Source organism: Agelaius phoeniceus, chromosome Z (genome assembly GCF_051311805.1).
Source record: "Agelaius phoeniceus isolate bAgePho1 chromosome Z, bAgePho1.hap1, whole genome shotgun sequence".
Taxonomy (NCBI): domain Eukaryota; kingdom Metazoa; phylum Chordata; class Aves; order Passeriformes; family Icteridae; genus Agelaius; species Agelaius phoeniceus.
The window spans coordinates 69463822-69481969 of NC_135303.1; the positions used below are offsets into that span (position 1 = coordinate 69463822).

The 18148-nt window shown below is 40.0% G+C and overlaps 1 protein-coding gene across 1 annotated transcript; it reads left to right on the forward strand.

Moving 5' to 3' along the window:
- The first annotated feature begins 487 nt into the window (after nucleotides 1-487).
- HEXB (hexosaminidase subunit beta) lies at nucleotides 488-18029 on the forward strand. Its single transcript, XM_054651761.2, has 14 exons — nucleotides 488-843; nucleotides 937-1094; nucleotides 4426-4491; nucleotides 5271-5317; nucleotides 5516-5626; nucleotides 8138-8239; nucleotides 9766-9895; nucleotides 10578-10758; nucleotides 11771-11857; nucleotides 12428-12500; nucleotides 13158-13332; nucleotides 14142-14232; nucleotides 14459-14563; nucleotides 17845-18029. The coding sequence occupies exons 1-14, from the start codon at nucleotides 551-553 to the stop codon at nucleotides 17906-17908; spliced, it is 1683 nt and encodes a 560-aa protein (XP_054507736.2). The 5' UTR covers nucleotides 488-550; the 3' UTR covers nucleotides 17909-18029.
- The last annotated feature ends 119 nt before the right edge of the window (nucleotides 18030-18148 follow it).

Sequence of the window (18148 nt, forward strand, 5' to 3'; positions counted from 1 at the left end):
ACAGTGTCAGGCTGGTGCTGTGACCACTTCCCTGGGGAGCCTGTTCCAGTGCCCAGTCACCCTCTGTGTGAAGAACATTTTCCTGGTAATAACGTGAACTTCTCGTAACTCAGCTGCATACTGTTACCTCAAATCCTGTCACTAGTTACCTGAGTAGATAGGGACCTGCCCCTCTGTTTCCCCTCACCAGGATGTTGAAAACCACAATGAGGTCTCCCCTCAGTCTCCTCCAGGTTGGACCGACCAAGTGACCTCAGCCGGTCTTCATACATCTTCTCACCCAGACCCTTCACCATCCTCGTGGCTCTCCTTTGGACGCTAACAGTTAATGGGTTTTATGTGAGAAAACCCCTCAGAGGAGCATGAAGGACGTACCCGCTCCAGCAGAGGGTCCCTCAGGCCCCTTACCGGACCGCGCTCCCGCCGAGGGGCCGCAGGGCGGGCGGTACCGCGGGCGGGCACTGAGGCTCCCGAGCCCGCCCCGTAGCACTGGAGGCGGAGTCAGGCTGCCCTGTCAGTGGAGCGGGCGGGCTGAGGCAGCTGCCCCACTATGGGCAGAGCCATGGGGCTGGCTGGGCTGCTGCTGGGGCTCGTCGTGGTCCCCGCCGTGCTGGTGAGCACCAGCCTCCGCCACGGCGTCCCGCGGAACGAGGCCGAGCCGGAGCCGTCCGGCTGGGAGCTGGCGGCAGGCGCCGTCCCCGAGGACTCGCTGTGGCCGCTGCCGCAGTGGGTCCGCACGTATCCTCGCCAGCTGCAGCTAGCGCCCAGCCGATTCCAGCTGGTGCATGGTGCCGGCTCCTCGGCGGGGCCGAGCTGCGGGCTGCTGCAGGACGCCTTCCGCAGGTGAGCGGCGGCGGGGCCGGGGTGCTGCAGTGGCGGCCCGGGGACGGGAGCAGCCGCCTCAGGGCCCCGCCGGCGCCTCTGCTTCCCCGGCAGGTACTATGAGTACATATTCGGGCATTCCTGGCGGCGGACGTGGGGCCGCAGGCCGCTGGCTGCCCGAGCGGAGCCCGAGCTGTTCCAGCTGCAGGTGGTGATCGAGGCGGGGGACCCTGGCTGTGACAGGCACCCGCAGCTCGTCTCCAGCGAGGCCTGTGAGTACCCGCTCGCCGCGCCCCTCTTTCCCCGGCTTCGGCAGCACCGTTACGCGCTTGATTTCCTATCACGTGTCCGCTGTAGAAGTCAGCAGGTTTTGGGGTGTTTTTTTTAAGGAACTGGAAAGCGAAGGCTCTCGGAAGCCCGCAAAAACATTTCATAACAGTGGCGACCAGAAGATAATTCTTGCTCTTTATACTGTGGGCAATCTCAGCCCACAGTGAATCGTGAAGCTCGCCTATGATTTTTGCAGTTCAGCTATCGTACAGATCACTTAACTGCCTCTGTCTTTTCTAGCAGCTGTCATTAGGAATCAGAGATACTATAGTATGCAGTAGCCAGTTATCTTTGGTGAGATCTGTGCATAGTCAGGAGATGATCCCTTTCAGTACAGGGTATTTATTGAGTGAAGGCTGTCACTGCTTACCATCTCCTAAGAAGTGACTGAATTTAAATTGAAGCTACTTACATTGAGATATGTACATGGTATTTCCTGTTTTTCCAGGAAAACCAGAAAGTGTTTGTTGAACTTGTTATTCATCTTGCAGTCCTATAAATCCACTTCCTTTCTATCTGTAGATACAAGAAAGGATTTAAAAACATGAAGTTTATATTGGACTTAGTTTCCTGTGCTTCTTTAGTTCTGTGACTAGAGTCCAGAGTGGAGAAGTACTCTAAGTATTAAAGTACTAATCACCAGGGAATTTCCTTAACAGAAATAAGATTGAGCAGTAATATTGCTTTCTGTCTAGACAGGCTAACACAAAAATCAACATATTCAGTTAAACATACTCTGTTAATCTAGACCTGTTTTAAGATAATCTTCTGTTGTTTGGTATCCAGGATACAGATCCTTAGAAAAAAGATCCTTTTAATCTCAAGTCATACATCCTGCAGCAGGATTAATTCCACCTGACTTGTGAAAGAATGTACTAATATTAAATTTAGTCAATCCTTTTGGAACATATAGCCAAGGAGTTTGGTTTTTATGTGCAAACTTATATTTCAATGCAAATTAAACATAGGAGCAAAAATGCTAATGTTCTTGAAATTGTTCTGCCAGTCAGGTTATTGTGCTGCTTTATTATTATTTGAACTTTGAGCTTGTTTGTGAACTTAAGATTTTAATCAAAGCTGGTTCTTGTCATGGAATCTGTCAGACCATGTGATTTTTAGGTTGCATTCTTTAGAGCAAGCAGTTTTTTTCCTTCTGCTTTAAGAAATAAGTTTTCTATTACAAATAATGTGTTTTCTTCATATAATAAGCTGAGCATTCCAGGCTCAGCTGTAAGTTTTAATTTCCTGGTTTTTAATGGGCTATCTTTTTGAGGGTACAGATTCTGAAAAATGCTGTTATTGGTGACTTGCTGGTTGTGGTGGTCTGTCTTATCAATAAAGGTAGTATGGACCAGTTAGTCACTGTCCTGTGGCAAGAGTATTGGATATGTAATCAGAGTACAGGTTATCTCCCCTCCTGCCTGCTTACCTGTTTGTGCAAAATGTTTCAAGTAGCTTATTATAACACTTTCCAAGTTCCTCTTTGTTTGGGTTTTGTTCAGGAAAAAAAAAAAAAAACAAAACCCAAACAAACCTGCTGTGTTGGAAATAAATCCTTGACAATTTATTTATTTTATTTAGGGAAAACAAATGTTTTCCCTACAGTTTACCTGTGGAAATTGCAGTAGTCTTCTAAATTTTCTTTCTTACCCCCAACATCCAGTATGTGTAATCGGTTCTTAGGTTAACAGGGACGCTTGAGGTACTTTCTTCATGTCACTAAATGCCTTTTCTCTGGTAGTTTAGATAAATGTATGAACTGTGTAAATTGTAGCCAACCATTCTTTCATACTGGCACAGATTATGTAAGTCATTGTACAGTAATTCAACATCTTGATTTTTTTCTCTGCTCTTTCAGATGTGCAATTATTGCTTTGATGTTTGAATAATAATATAAATCTATAGATGTATAGATGTAGTATATTTTTATGCATATAAATGTATGTGATTTTAAAAAAATACTTAAAATATATTTGTTTCTTCTCAAAAAACTACTAAATCACCTTAAATTTGAAGCCAAAATTATTTTAGCTTTCTTTTTTCATTAGTATTTTGTACTGTACTGCAGTACTCAGCTTCAGGGAGGATTCTTATGGATTCCTTCAGGTACCATTCTTCATTTTACTTACTGTACTTCATCTTACCTGCCTCCATACTGGTGCTCAGGTCAAGAGGGTGACCTGGCATCCTGTAGGTGCATCAGGGACAGCATGGCCAGCCAGGCAAGGGAGGGGATTGTCCTGCTGTGCTCTGCACTGGGGCAGCCTCACCTCGAGTGCTGGGGGCAGCTCTGGGTGCCACAGTGTAAGAGAGATACAAAACTATGGGGGAGTGTCCAAAGGAGGGCCACAAACATGGTGCAGGGTCTTTGAGGAGCAGCTGAGGTCACTTGTTCTGTTCAACCTGGAGGAGACTGAGAGGAAACCTCACTGTGGTCTTCACAAGACGAAGCTGAGGGGCAGGTCCTGATCTCTTCATTCTCATAACCAGTGACAGGACTTGAGGTAACAGCACCAAGCTGAGTAGGGGAGGTTTAGGCTGGATATCAGGAAAAAAGTTCTTCACCTAGGCTGTGGCTGAGCAGTGGAACAGGCTTCCCAGGGAAGTGATCACAGCACCAGCTTAACAGATTTCAAGAGGCATTTGAACAATGCTTTCAGGCACATGGTGTGATTCTTGGGGGTGTCCTGTGCACAGCCAGAAGTTGGACTAAATGATCTTGATGCATCCCTTCCAACTCAACATACTCTGTGATTCTGTATTTTGATTAGTAATTTTTTTTAATAAGACTTAATAGTAAGCACCTGACAATATTATATGACAACTTATATCTTTAAAAAATATGAAACCATAAACTATATGAAAGGAGGTAAAAGGAGAAGTAAATTTTTCATAATCATGAAAAGTTTGGCTTAGCCACCCAACCTTTATCATGTCTTAAATAGAGTGTGTTATTTTTTAAGTCAATTGGGTTAAACTTTGCTGGAATTCTGGCTCATGTACAATATTTTAGCATTGCTCTTACTAAGCACCTTACTTCTTTTATCTTCTTTCTGATGAGCTGTTGACTCTCTGAACAGTGCAACAGCTTGCTTCACAGGAAAACAGAGATGAAAAATAATTGCATGCTATCACCATTAAAAGCAGGATTGATTGGAATTTAATACACAAAGGGAGATGTTGCACTTGGAGAATCTTTTTAATGCCTTTTGGCATTGTCCTTGCAATTCATTCTTTCTTAAAGAGTAAGCAGTTTTTTTTTCTTTTCTTTAGATCATTTAACTGTAACTGAACCTGTGGCTATACTGAAAGCTCCTGAGGTATGGGGTGCTTTAAGAGGTAAGCTGATGCTTTTCACATTGAGCTATTTGTTTAGGGTTTATACAAACTTCATGGCAGACCAAGAACCAGCTGATCACTGAGCCTTGCCCTCATTCATTACTTCATTGGAAGTAAGCTTAGTCAGGCCAGAAGGATACTCAGATGTTTATCGGTTAGACCCTTGGTCCAGATGCTCAGCATCTCAGATCCAGTGGCATACTGTGAGTACATGCTTGCTGTATCTGAAATAAGCCAGACCAAGCAAAAAGCTTTTTAAACTATACTGTGAACAGATTATTTTCTCACTGCACCTATAAAGTGGACATGCTGAAGGCATCACAATCACAAAGAATAACAATCCTGACATTTTAGTCTGCTGTTTTTACTGGAATGTTAAGTCTATATATTAGTTACCTATAAATCAACAGATTTTTCATGCTGAATTAGAAACTTCACCATTTCCCGAAATTACAGGAATAGATGTACAACAAGACCAGAGATTCCCACCTCACTCTCAGTAACTTTATTACTATTTAGGGATTAATCTGCTGCAGCTGAGCGGTAGCACAGGTATTCAGTATCTGTGCATAATAGAGAATGTGAATGGTTCTCTCCAGAATTTTTAAATGGTGATGCTTGAGCAATTAAGGGAACTGTGCTAAAGAGAAAGAAACTCAGCTACAAAGCATTCTTTCTAGCTAGATGAATGCCTGTACATAGTTGTGCTGTTTGTAACTAAAATTTTAAGGGCAAGTACTGGGCTGTAATTGAGATCCCTTTCTTGGATGTTTTTCCAGGTTTGGAAACCTTCAGCCAGTTGGTTCATGAAGATGACTATGGAAGTGTAAGTATGGCTATTAACTAAATCCACTGTCCTGGTAACTGAGTGCTTCTCTAGACTGAGCAGATCAGTTTCATTCAGCAACATTTCAGTTTGTTACATATTTCCAAGAATCATTTCTGAAAAAAGAAAAAGTACTTCCTGTTTGAAATTAATATGAAATTAATATAAAATTCTAATTTTTAAATTTTGTTCTCATAGGTTCTTGTCAATGAATCTGAAATCAATGACTTCCCAAGATTTGCTCATAGAGGAGTCTTATTAGATACTTCAAGGCATTATTTACCATTGAAATCTATTCTTACAAACCTGGTAAGTAGGCAGTTTTATATCATTAATAATAAAGGCTTTTTGTTGTGTTTTGGCTCCTGAAACAGGTAGCAACTGGAGATGGTATGAAAGAAGAACCCATCTCCTCTGACTGACTGTAAAAGGACAGAGTGAACTTTGCTAAGCAAACATAGACTGGAGAGGAGTCAAGTGGGCAGACACAGTGATTATTGGCTCTCTAAAGGGGACTGGTGTTTGTGGTACCTCAGATTCTCTGTACTTTCTGATGCCTAAACCAGCTTATGCATTATATCTTGGAAGCATGTTTTGAGATGTCTGACTGTCATCAAGCAATACAAGGGATACCTTGCTTCAGTGCCAGTGATTTCAGGAGAACTCCAGTCTTTTGGAGCAGACTTTGGTAATCCAGCAGCAGGCTTAGGTAATCCTTTCTTAGGCTGCTAAATGCAAGCCAGTCATTAAGTATTACAGAGCAAGGGAGGAAATTCAAAATGTTGATGGGAAGCTACTGAATAATAAGACTAACCAATAAAACCAAACAAAACTTCCTCCAAAAAGCTTAAGCAAGTACATTAAGAATTAATATGCTCCAGCCCTGATGGAAAGGTGATGTATTTGTATAAGTGTAGCAGCCAAAGATGGGGTGTTAACTGTTTTGCACTCCCCTTTTTTTTTTTTTTTTGGTTGAAGTCCTTGTGGGAGGGATTATTTAGCTGGTTAAAGTGAAGGAACTGGCAGTTTCCCATCTTGTCTCTGCCTTGCTTCTCTAAGATGAAATAATACTTGAAATTTCCCCTCCATGTTGCAGAACTTTGAAAAATAAATATAGGATAGGAAGAAAGAGTGCAGATAAAAACAGTCCTTAATTTCTGAGGTCATTCTTGATCTGTGCTCAGAACTTGTCCTTTAGGTATTTACCACCTTGTTTTCACATTCAAGGTCAACACCTGTTCAGCAAGTAATGCTTGTGTAGTGTTACATTTGTGACAGAGGGTGCTTCAAAGCCTCAAATATTTGTGTCGATATTTTTTGTCTTGTCTAAAAGAGATGTCCAAAGAGACTTGCATTTCTAACTATTTTTGTGTTTCTATAACTGCTGCTGTTCTGCTTTTTTTCCTTAAATTGCATGTCTGTCTCTAATACATTATCAGACCTACATTTCATGATGTTTGCTGGTTTAAGAAATATGCTTTTCTTCCCACCTCTGTGCCTGCTTGAATCCCAACTAATAAAAAGCATCAGTAATGTCTTCTCCGACATGTGGTGAATAGATACTTAGGGCAGCAGTTCAAGTTGATTTCTTGTCTGTGTTCAACTACTGCACTGTATTTCCAGGAACGGCATTGTTCTTGAGGAAGGAGTAGGTGCATTGAAGGTCCAGAGATGTAATTTTTTATGTTGAAGGATGATATTGGTTAGAAATGCATGAAGACATGGAAATTAAAACTTCTGCAGTGTAATGAAACAGATGAAATAAATCTAGGAAATGGACAAGATATAAATCTTCCTTTGTATTTGGTGGGAGTTCCTGAAGAGATTTTATTACCTCCTTAAATACACCTAGGTGAAGAAATAATGAGAGGAATGGGTGGGGAAAACAACTGTAGTGTAGCAAGGGTTTGGGAGCAGCTGTGTTGCTGTCAGTCATGAACGATGTAAACACTTATTTGGTCTGCTCACAGCACACCCTTCAAGTAACTAGCAAGCCAGCATAACTCAAGGTATGTGTGTAACTGTCCAATTGGAGTCATAATTCTAAAATAAGTGTCTAAACATTGATCTTATTCATCTTCAAGATGAAAAAAAGGAAGTACTGACACTGTTATGAATGAAGACATAAAAGAAGCACTGCCTTTTGCAGGGAAAATGCTTAGTTTATTTTGCATGCATTTGTAAAGGATTCTGCAGAAGTCACTAGTGAAAAGGGATGTACTATGTCGTAGGAAACTCTCATGCTGTTCTGTTTTCAAGTCCAAGGTATTTAGTTATAAAAGTATAAGCTTTTCGGTAAGCTGAAATAGTTGATGGTGCATAGAAAATAGCCCACAGAATCATCTGTGTTGGAAGGGACCCAGAAGGATCAAGTCCAACTTTTAAATGAATGGTCCATGAGGGTCAAATCTGTGACCTTGGTGTTAGTGGCACAGTGCTGTAAGCACTGAGCTAATCCCAGGGTACGTGTTCTGAAGTGGAAAAAATTCCTAAGTGTTCATGGCAGTTCATACTACACAGGCTGGTAGAATGGGGATCAAATGAAGAGTTTGTTGACAGCAGTGGTGAAAATAGATCGCAGAGGGGTGGAGCAGTAGAGGTATGTGCTACTAAATGAAACAGAATGCTTTTTTGGTTCGTTGGTGGGGGGATTGGTGAGTTTTGGTTGGTTTTTCCAGTGGTTTGGTTTGGTTGAGGTTTTTTTCTTTCTTAGTTGTTGCTCTAGGCATGTGGGATATGCTGGGACAAGACCACTTTTTTCCATAGATTTTCTATGAGAATGAAGTGTTTAACTAGACTCTATTGCGTTATTTCTTACAGGATGCCATGGCTTTTAATAAGTTCAATGTTCTCCACTGGCATATAGTAGATGATCAGTCCTTCCCTTACCAGAGCATTTATTTCCCTGAATTAAGTGATAAGGTGAGTGAACATCATTGCAGCAGGGTAGAAGGGCAGAAATCTGGCATATATTTAATGGAAATATCATGCAGAGCTAACCAATGCTTGACTACATCTGCTCTGGCTGATTGTGAAACAGTACCATGGGACAAATAACCAGCAAGTCCATATTTAGGATCCTGCCTGAGTTTCTATGTGTATCATTTTTAAGTCTTCTTTTGGATACAGGGTAAATTACCACCTTTACTCTTCTGTGCAAATTTTCTGAATGATCCTCGGTGTTTGCAGGCCTTCAAACACTAATGGTATGCAAATAAGTAGTGAACACTGCCTGGATTTCTGTTGATGGATTTCTTTAAATTGGTTGACTTCTGCCACTCAAACAAATGTAAGAGATTTTCCTGCCAGCTCTTAGCACCACTGCAATAGTAATATTATCCTTACAAAACACATCATGTCTGTAAGAGATCCAAAAGTGCAAGGTTGTTTCCTGAAGTGAATACAGTGGAATGTGTCTCTTTATTTCTAGACACATAGTAAGCTTTATTACATTAGCGAGAGCCACCATGAAGTTCTTGCTCAGTCACGGTACAATAGGAGCCAAATCAAATGTAGTTAAGAATAGTTAAGAAGACTAAGCCTAAGTACAAGATTTGTGATTCTGTTTTAAAATGCCTGCTAGAATCTGATTCTCCTGAAAACTATGTTGGCAGTGCTAGAGTAGATGCTGTGAAGAATTTTATAATTCAAAAATTGTAGATGTTGCATAGTGCAGTCAGATTATTTTTTGTGGTAAAAGCAAACTCTAGTAGAGCTCTGTCATATATCCCACTGACAGCTAGAGAGAGGGAGATGGTCTTTGTCTCAACAAGCTTCTCTTTGAAAGGCTTATTGTCTACTCTTTCCTTTTTTGAGTAACTCAGCTGTGGAAACCATTTTCAGATAAGCAAAAGCTTAAGGTGCTATTTATCATGAAGAGCATCTTTGGCAAGTATCTGTTTCACCAAACTGTAGTAATCTGGGTCACATTTGTTGGCTGTGTGGGAGTGGAATTACACTCAAATTTAGTGTCACAAAAGAAACATATCCTGATGCTAAATTAGTCACATACAAAATCGAGAAGCAGAGGTGCTGGGAGTTCTTTCTGACTTGGCAGAATTTTTCCATTAGTCTTGTATGTTATGTAGTGAGGGCCCTATATTTCAGAGCTAATGGGCAAAAATAACTAGCTTCTGTACAGAAGAATTGAGAACCATATCTTTCAAAATTCTGAAGGATAAGAAACTAGCTTTTCTGTGTTCTTCAGTAACTGCAAGCTAAGGAGGAAAGGAAGGTCTCCTTAAGGCAATCTGTCTTAGTGTTTTGAGTTTGTTGTTTTGGTAGGGTTTTTTTCCTCTCCACAAGTTACGTGAAAAATTATGTCTGTGCAGTTGATAAACCACAGCCTACTTGTAAAAACTGCTCTCCAGTCTAAGTTAAAATACTTCCGACCAAATTTTGTGATCTACTGGTATAGTGTGTTGTCTCAAAATTTGAATATTTTACAGGGGGCATACTCCTCTAATCTCATCTATACTCCTACCGATGTCCGTCTGGTGATTGAGTATGCCCGGTTAAGAGGCATCAGAGTTATCCCGGAGTTTGATACACCAGGACACACACAGTCTTGGGGAAAAGGTATGCCCAAGAAAGTGTTAATTGTTAAGAAATTGTGGTAAGTAGTAGCAAAAAAATTAATTTTTTAAGGACTAACCAATAAAGTGCTTTGGAAGGCCCTTGATAAGAGAGAGGCAAGGAAGAGGCATTAAGTGATGTCATGACTTTACAGGTTACAGGAAATAAAATGAATGAAGAAACGTGTTCTGTTGACATGTTCTATGCTAGATGTGTGTGCAAGGGTACAGATTCTGCTTTAGACATCATTCTAGCTTCAGCTACCACTTCACAGTGACTTAGGTGTTAAAAACCCAGAGTAATAAAAAGAGAAAAGAAGCCTCTGAAGCATACTCATTATGTTTGGCTTTCTTCCAACTGGCTTCCTTCTGATGTTTATTAAAGCTTTTTCTTCTGTTCAAGTAGTTATCCAAATGCTGTTTTCCAGGTATTGTGACGGGTTACATATGTTAGGTTGTGTTAAATCATAGATCTGAAAGTCAGAATCCTGACTGCCAGTTAGAGGGTTCCTCAACCTTTTACAAGTTGTTTTATTTCATCCTGCCTCTATTTGGTTATATTTAAAATAGGTGAGCATTTAGGTAATGAATATTTACCTTTTTAATGTGACTAACTGCTTCTCCCTGGTAGCAAAGTTAGCATAGCAATATGAAACTGAGTATCATCTATTAATTGTTTTTATTAGGTCAAAAAGATCTTCTCACTCCTTGTTACAATGGAGGACAGCCAACTGGGTCCTTTGGACCTGTAAATCCTGTTTGGAATACAACTTACGACTTCATGACTAAGTTCTTTAAGGAGATCAGCAGTGTATTTCCAGATGAATTCATTCATTTGGGAGGAGATGAAGTGGACTTCAGTTGTTGGTATGGTGACAATTCAAGGAACAAATACCTAGTGCCTCCTAAACCTGTCCACCTGCATCAGTTATGGAACTCAGTTGCATAAGATAGTTTTCACTGCATAACCAAAAGATCTTCACTCCTACCTTTACAGGCAGATCATTTGTGATCCTCAAAAAGCAACTGATGTGTAGAATTTTGCTTTGACTTGTAGTTTCATAAATATTCAAGTATTCTAAAGGATTTAGAATACTAGTCCTCTTACCTTGGCAGGACAGAAGACTAGTATGTTAGAAAAATATTAGATAAGAAAATTAACATTTAAATTGTTTGTGTTAAAGTAGATGTTTATATTGAGTTCTGCCCACCAGAAAATCAGGTAACAGTAAGAATTACCAAACAGATTCATATGTGTTTGTATTAGAAGTACAGCATGTATTAATAGTGTTCTTAATTCAGTTGTGGATGTTGAATATTTTGGAGTCTTTCTTCTGGAGAGACTAATAATAAAGCATTTGGAGCATTTTGATGAGTATTCAAATTGATCTAGTTAGTATTTCTACATTCTCTTTAAAGATCAAATTCAAACACTCAGGACATTATTTAATTTTTATAGAGAATGAAAACTGGCTGTAGCACAGAAATGCTGTAGCACAGAAATGTTGGTTTGCTTTTTGTGGTAGAAACACAAAATTGTTGAGTTCTCAGAGTGCTGATAATGTTGGCACAAAGTAGCTGAGATGCTAGGAACCCCAAAGCTATTAGGAGGCAGCCTGCCAGGGACCACTTCAGAACAGGGACTCCACCAGATTTACCTGAGGTTAGGTCTGTTGGCTTTATTTCAAATCTGGATGAAACTCTTTCAAAATATCTAAGTCATGTTAACCTGCTGCTTCTGCTCTGCAATGTGTTCCAGGCTGTGGCATGCTAAGGCACCAGTTAGTGTGCTGTGCATAGGTAGAAATGATTGAGAAATCTGGTTTAAAACATTAAAAAATAATCTTTTTTTAAACTTGTTTTCTTGTTATTATTTAAGGAAATCTAACCCTGAGGTGAAAGAGTTCATGAAGAAGCAAGGTTTTGGCATTGACTATGCTAAACTGGAATCTTACTATGTTCAGAAGTATGTTGACTTTTTAATTCTTGCTCAGTTTTTCACAGCCATTATTAGAGGGTGGATTTGAGGTGCAGATATGGAAGCTGACTTAGTATCTATCATATTATTTTGAAAAATTGCCACATATTTGGAACTATCCACTTTATTTTAAAATACCAGGTCTGAAGTTCATGGCTTTAAAATGTTGGACACAGCATGGATATGTAAGCTAGTTTTACATACACTGTGAATGTATTGCGTGTCTTAAACTAGGTATCTGCAGTAGTGTCAGCACAAGGGTGGGGAGGAAGCTTTTGCAGACACTTCTTTCTCTCCTTAAATAAAATGGACTTAGTCACCCATCACTTAGTCACTGCATGAATTGCTGGTTTGTGTTAATGCATGTGCCCATTGTTCTACATGGTAGAACATGCTCTGCAAGCATGGTTCTGAAACCAGAACAACCTGCTTTTTCTTGGTCCCTTATGCAGTGGTGGGAAAGGTCTGATATGCCTTGGGGTAGAAAATGTTGCTACTTTGAGTGCTTCTAATTATCTCATTGATGTTAACAAACCTGATCTTATTTCTAAATTCTAGCATTTTGGACATTGTTTCCTCCTACAATAAAGGACAAATGGTCTGGCAAGAAGTCTTTGATCACAAAGCGCAAGTAAGATGGGAAAATTAGTAAGGTACTCTTGCATAATACCACAATATTGTGTGAGGCTTCCAGAGCAGACTGTTAAGTAGATCTGGCTTTGTCTCTTAGGAGTTAAAGCAGAGCCTGCTGACATTAGCAAGTCTCTCCAGCTGTGCGTAATTTCAATCCCTTGAAATCATCATTTGTTGAATATGTAGTAGGTGAAACAGGAACACCAGCATTGAAGTGCTCTTTTGCTCTTTAAAGGTGAACACAGTTAAAAAAATAGGTTTAAAACATCTGAGTAAAGGGTGAAGTTTCTATGAGTTTTCCTTTTTTTTTTTGTCTCATGTAACTATGTGTCTGGTCTAGTAACACCAAATACTCAGCATTTAACAGCTGGTCAGATACCTGGTGCTTGTCGGAATCCTCTTAGAGCATTAACTGTCTGTAGCATAACCTAGGCTTCACTCTAGCTGAGTGTTTAAAACCAGCAAAAAGCTAATCAGCTTTAGACTAGGAGGGAGGGGGGAGGGATGACAAGTAGTTTCCAAAATGGTCCTCTTTGAAACAAAATAGAGAATTTTGAAAGTCATGATCCTTTTCCTTGATAACAGCAATTAGGATTGCCATTAGTAGTTTTGGTTAAGTTAGTTAGTTTGTTTATTTTGTCTTTTCCTCTTTTAGCTGAAACCGGACACTGTAGTTCAAGTGTGGATGGCAAATAACTATGCTCGTGAACTGAGTAGGGTCACAGGAGCTGGGTTCACTGCTGTCCTGTCAGCACCGTGGTACTTAGACTACATTAGTTATGGGCAAGACTGGAAGAAATACTACAGTGTTGAACCACTTAACTTCCCTGGTTTGTCACTTTTTTATACATGTGTTCTGTGCATGAAACTCCTTGGTTTATAGTACAGCGTAAATGGAAAGAATAGGGCTGTTTAGAGTGGCCATTCCATCACTGTGATTATAGTATCATCAAAGGAATTATGGTTAGCTAGAACTCTGAAAAACTCTTTAAAAAAAAAGAACTTTGCACTTCGCACAGGGAAAGGTATTACCTTCCTCAAGCATCTGATACTAGTGTTTTGCATAAGATAGAATGCTGGACTAGGTGGGCAGATGCTTTAGGAGTGGAGTTGTGCAAAATGGCTGTTCGTAGATAGACACTGAATTTGTTGTTATTTACTTGATTGTTAAACTAGTCTAGAAAAAGACATGTTCTCTTCCCTTCAATTTTGTATCTAAAGTTGATACAAACATCTTATGCTTTCCACCGGGCTTTCATTTTGTGCAAGGGAGCTCTCAGACTTTTAGACCTCATTAAGCACAATACCTGACTAAGTAATTTTTTCAAGGAATGTTCTCCATGTGATAGAATGAACAGTTTCCATGAGGTTTTAAATCTCTGAGGAATGTCAAAAAGCTGAGGAATCTCTTCAGAGCATAAAAGGTAAAATCCTTTCTGACAGAGCAGAGAAATAGCTTCTCTGGGCAAATGGCTTGGTGGTTCTCCTATTCAGTAACAAGACTACCAAAATGTTAGTGAATGCTTAGAATAGCTCAGGTATTTTATATGAAAACAACTGAACATCAGTCCTATCTAACTGTTGATATATGCCCATCTTCTGGACAGAGAAGAATGCTGACTTTCTGGTTTGAATTCAGGATCTGAAGAACAGAAGAAACTTTTAATAGGTGGAGAAGCTTGCCTGTGGGGAGAATTTGTGGATGCAACTAACCTGACACCAAGATTATGGTATGGACTGCTTTATCACTAGATTTTAAAAAGCCAGCTATAAGAAGCAATAATTAATCCCACAAGACTGTATGCTATTGCTAACAGTGCTTTGTGCTGAACCTAAGCAGCTATGAAAAGTAACGCTTCTGGATATTAAGTATTATATTAGACCTGGTATTAAAAAAAAATTATCCATTCTTGGTTACAGACCATACCTACTCTAAAACTTAGTATACCTTTACAGGCCTCGAGCAAGTGCTGTTGGGGAAAGACTCTGGAGCAGCAGCAATGTGACCAACTTGCAGGATGCCTACAAAAGGCTAACTAATCACCGATGCCGCATGCTCCGGTAAGATTTAGTAGGTACTGTGTATCTTGGTTCTCAGGTTTCATTACAAATGGAATAAAGGTACGGGCATAAACTGCTGGCCTGGAGATAAGAAAGAGAGCTAGCAGTTTAATCTGACTGTAAAGGCAATCCCATTTGATTTTGTATCCACAGAAGAGGAAGACAGATACATTAAGACAGGAGCTCTGGACAGTTTTGCAACTAAAATTTTCAGAACTCACTTTCTTCAATGAAATACTAAGACTCTTCTGAGTTTCTCTTTCCTGTAAAGGAAAAATTAACACCACAATTAACTTATTTCAGACAAAAATTATATTAAAGGGTATGTGAGAAGAGTACACTGACAGAAGGAAGAGCAGACTTCTGAAAAAAAAAAAAAAAGTGGTGTTACTTATTTGTTATAAATAATAATTAAAGACCTGCAGCAGGTAATCAATTGGAGCTGTTTGCATGAGAGTTGAGCTTGGGCAAGCTATCCTTTCAGGTATTGCCTTACTTTAGGGGCTGAAAGGGGTGGATAAGCAGTCCATGACAAATTTTAATTCATTCACTTTGTTTACAGTAGTAACACATTCTTCTCCCAGTTCTTTTGCTAAAAAGTACCTCGACAAGTTACTGGTTATTTATTGCTAATGTTGTTTTTGTACATTCACAGCAGCAGATATGAGTGATTTCTAGGTTGTAAGTCTCAAGTTTGACTCCACTTTTGAAGTATACAGTCAGAGAGCTGAATAGTTGAACTGCAACAGGCATGAAACGTACCATTTTATTTCTCTACAGAAATTTATGATAACTCACAGAAAATGTCAACTCTGTGTGGTAGTAGTTCAAGGTAGATACAAATAATTTCTTTAAAGAACAGGATACAACAGCAGTTATAGTCAGCACTTGAAACTCAAGCTCTCTACTCATGTTCATGAAGATGTCTTAGCATAATTATGTGTTGGAATCACAGAATTCCTAGGTTGGAAGAGACCTTAAAGATCATCGAGTCCAACCCAGCCCTAACACCTCAACTAAACCAATGCACTGAGTGCCACATCATCTTTTCTTAAACACATCCAGGGATGGTGACCTCCCTGGGCAGGCCAATCTAGAACTTTATCACTCTTTCCGTAAAAAACTTCTTCCTAATATCCAACCTATATTTCCCTTGGTGCAGCTTGAGACTGTGACCTCTGGTTCTGTCCATTGCTGCCTGGAGAAAGAGACCAACCCCACCTGACTACAGCCACCTTTCAGGGAGTTGTAGAGGGTGATGAGGTCACCCCTGAGTCTCCTTTTCTCCAGGCTAAACACCCCCGGCTCCCTCAGTTGTTCCTCACAGGGTTTGTGTTCCCAGCCCCTCTCCAGCCTCGTTGCCTCCTCTGGATGCACTCAAGCGTCTCAAGGTCCTTCCCAAACTGAGGGCCCATAACTGGACACAGCACTTTAGTTTAGAGTATATAGTATGTGTTTAGCTTGCTGTCACTCTTTAATCAAGAGTTACTGAAGGACTTGAAAGTTTTGACTTGGCTGGGTTATTTCAAACTGGCTTAAAATAATCATGTGAGGAAAACAGCTGTATGTAAGTTGTGCTATTTCCCTCAGTCACGAGAAAAAATAGATACGTTAAGTGAGAGTTGACAAATACATGTTAAAAACTATATTAAGGGGATTTCAAAACTTAGGGTGGTGCATCTCTTGATGAGGCCTAGGAAAACACTGCTACAACTGAGCAGTTACGTGTACAGTGGCTGTACCACTAGGATTAGGGTTTTACAGTGAACTATGCTGTTCCTGGACCTGCTTGACTCCACTGCTGCATCTGCATCATCTTCCTTAACACTGGTACTTGTAAAGCTGTAAAAGGAGCTGGTCCAGATAACAGCAGCTGCTCTTTTAATGCTGGCATGAGAGATGCAGAATGCAGGGGCAGACTAAGGACTACTCCCTGTACTTGTTGCACATATTTAGCAACAGAAAGTAGTCTAAGGAAAAACTGTTTTGCTGACTTAGGATGAACAATTCCTGTTAGAAAGTAACTACCTTAATAAAAAGATATGTTGTCCTGAAAATGACTCTTTTTATACAGACTTTGAACCAGAAAAAGACTAGAGGAACAATTCCTTTCCCCTTGATGAAGTGAAAATTCCATGGGGCTGCAGTTGTTGTTATTCATGTATATGGGGCTTCCTCAAAGAGCTGACTTAGTATCAGGATGTTGTAGTCTTAGCATGTATGTAACGACTGTGTTCCTATTAATGTTTTTATTCATCACATATGTACTGACAGTGGCAGTTGTAGGAGGACAAGGGTCTTTTCCAAGAGAACAAAGATCTGGCTTGCTCTGCAGCTGGTTACCAGGGAGCAAGGGGAATGGGTAGTAGCACATTGTAACAGCTAGATCCTGGTCACTGGATGAACAGTAACTCTGCCTATTGAAGATCGAGGCCACTGCTCTTGAAATACTACTGTGAATGCAGTAGGTACTATGCAGATCCAAAATCAGCTTCTTCTAGGATACAGCAACCCAGATTGCAGAGGAATGATGATGGGAGGAAGGACAGTAAGATGGGCATATATTCCAGAGTCTTAGAAACCAAGCCTTGTCTTTACTAAGAATATGTCTTGCTTAGGGGCAGCAGTCATTAAGCTGAGCTATTACTCAGTTTCTTCCACTGCACCACTAAACATTAGTGGCAATAGTATCTATATCTTAAACATTTGAGAAATAGAATATTTTTTACAACTATTTTAATTCTGAAACATGTTTTTTATACTATCTAACTGCACCATCATTAGCCACAGGGGTTGGTTTGTTTGTAATGCCACATGAGAACAGAATAATTTATGATCGTGTAAGCTGAAAGAAGCTGACTACTCCCCCCAAAATAATGAAAATTATGGAACTAGAGCTGCATATGAATGAAACATTGAGTTTGGGAGAGGAGAGGGAAGAATGTGTAAATGTCAGTTGGTTCTTATTTGCCTTTCTTAGGACTTCTTTTCAATAAAAGCAGTAGATTTTGCAAAACATCAAAAGAACTAGCCCTTGAATTTAAGCTTTTCAACATGTCTGCTAATAGCTTGGTGCCTCTTATTGAAACAGAGGTTCAGTCTAAAGTGTAATCAAAAGTAGAATAGGGCCCTTTTCACTCCCTAAATAGTTCATCTGTTGTTTTCTAGGAGTAGTTTTGTTTATATAGTTATTAAAATAGATTGCCAGTATCTCTCTTCCTGCCTACACAAGCAGCCAGTTGTTTGATTATAGCCATACCCATTCTGCTTTATTTTAACAGCCGTGGCATAGCGGCCGAACCGGTGTTTGTTGGATACTGTGCCCACGAAGCAAGAGGGCCATAACTGCTGCAAAGACTTCTTCTCAACAGCCTGAAGTGCCTCTGGGGGATATGTATGTGTGGTTTCATATCTGAATCAAGACTTAAAATTTTCACTTTTAAAATAAAATTATTTGACAGCCTTATTGGAGTAAAAATTATCATTATTAACCTTTCAAAAGTGGGGATTCTTCACTGTGAAATCATGAAACTTGATACCATAGAGTTACTAATTCCGTACACTCTAAGGTTGAAGAAAATAAAG

Coding starts and splice junctions, on each gene's coding strand:
- HEXB (XM_054651761.2), top strand. CDS start 551: ATGGGCAGAGCCATGGGGCTGGCTGGGCTGCTGCTGGGGCTCGTCGTG. Junction 11,858..12,427: donor GAATCTTACTATGTTCAGAA/GTATGTTGACTT, acceptor TCTAAATTCTAG/CATTTTGGACATTGTTTCCT. Junction 14,564..17,844: donor CACCGATGCCGCATGCTCCG/GTAAGATTTAGT, acceptor TTATTTTAACAG/CCGTGGCATAGCGGCCGAAC.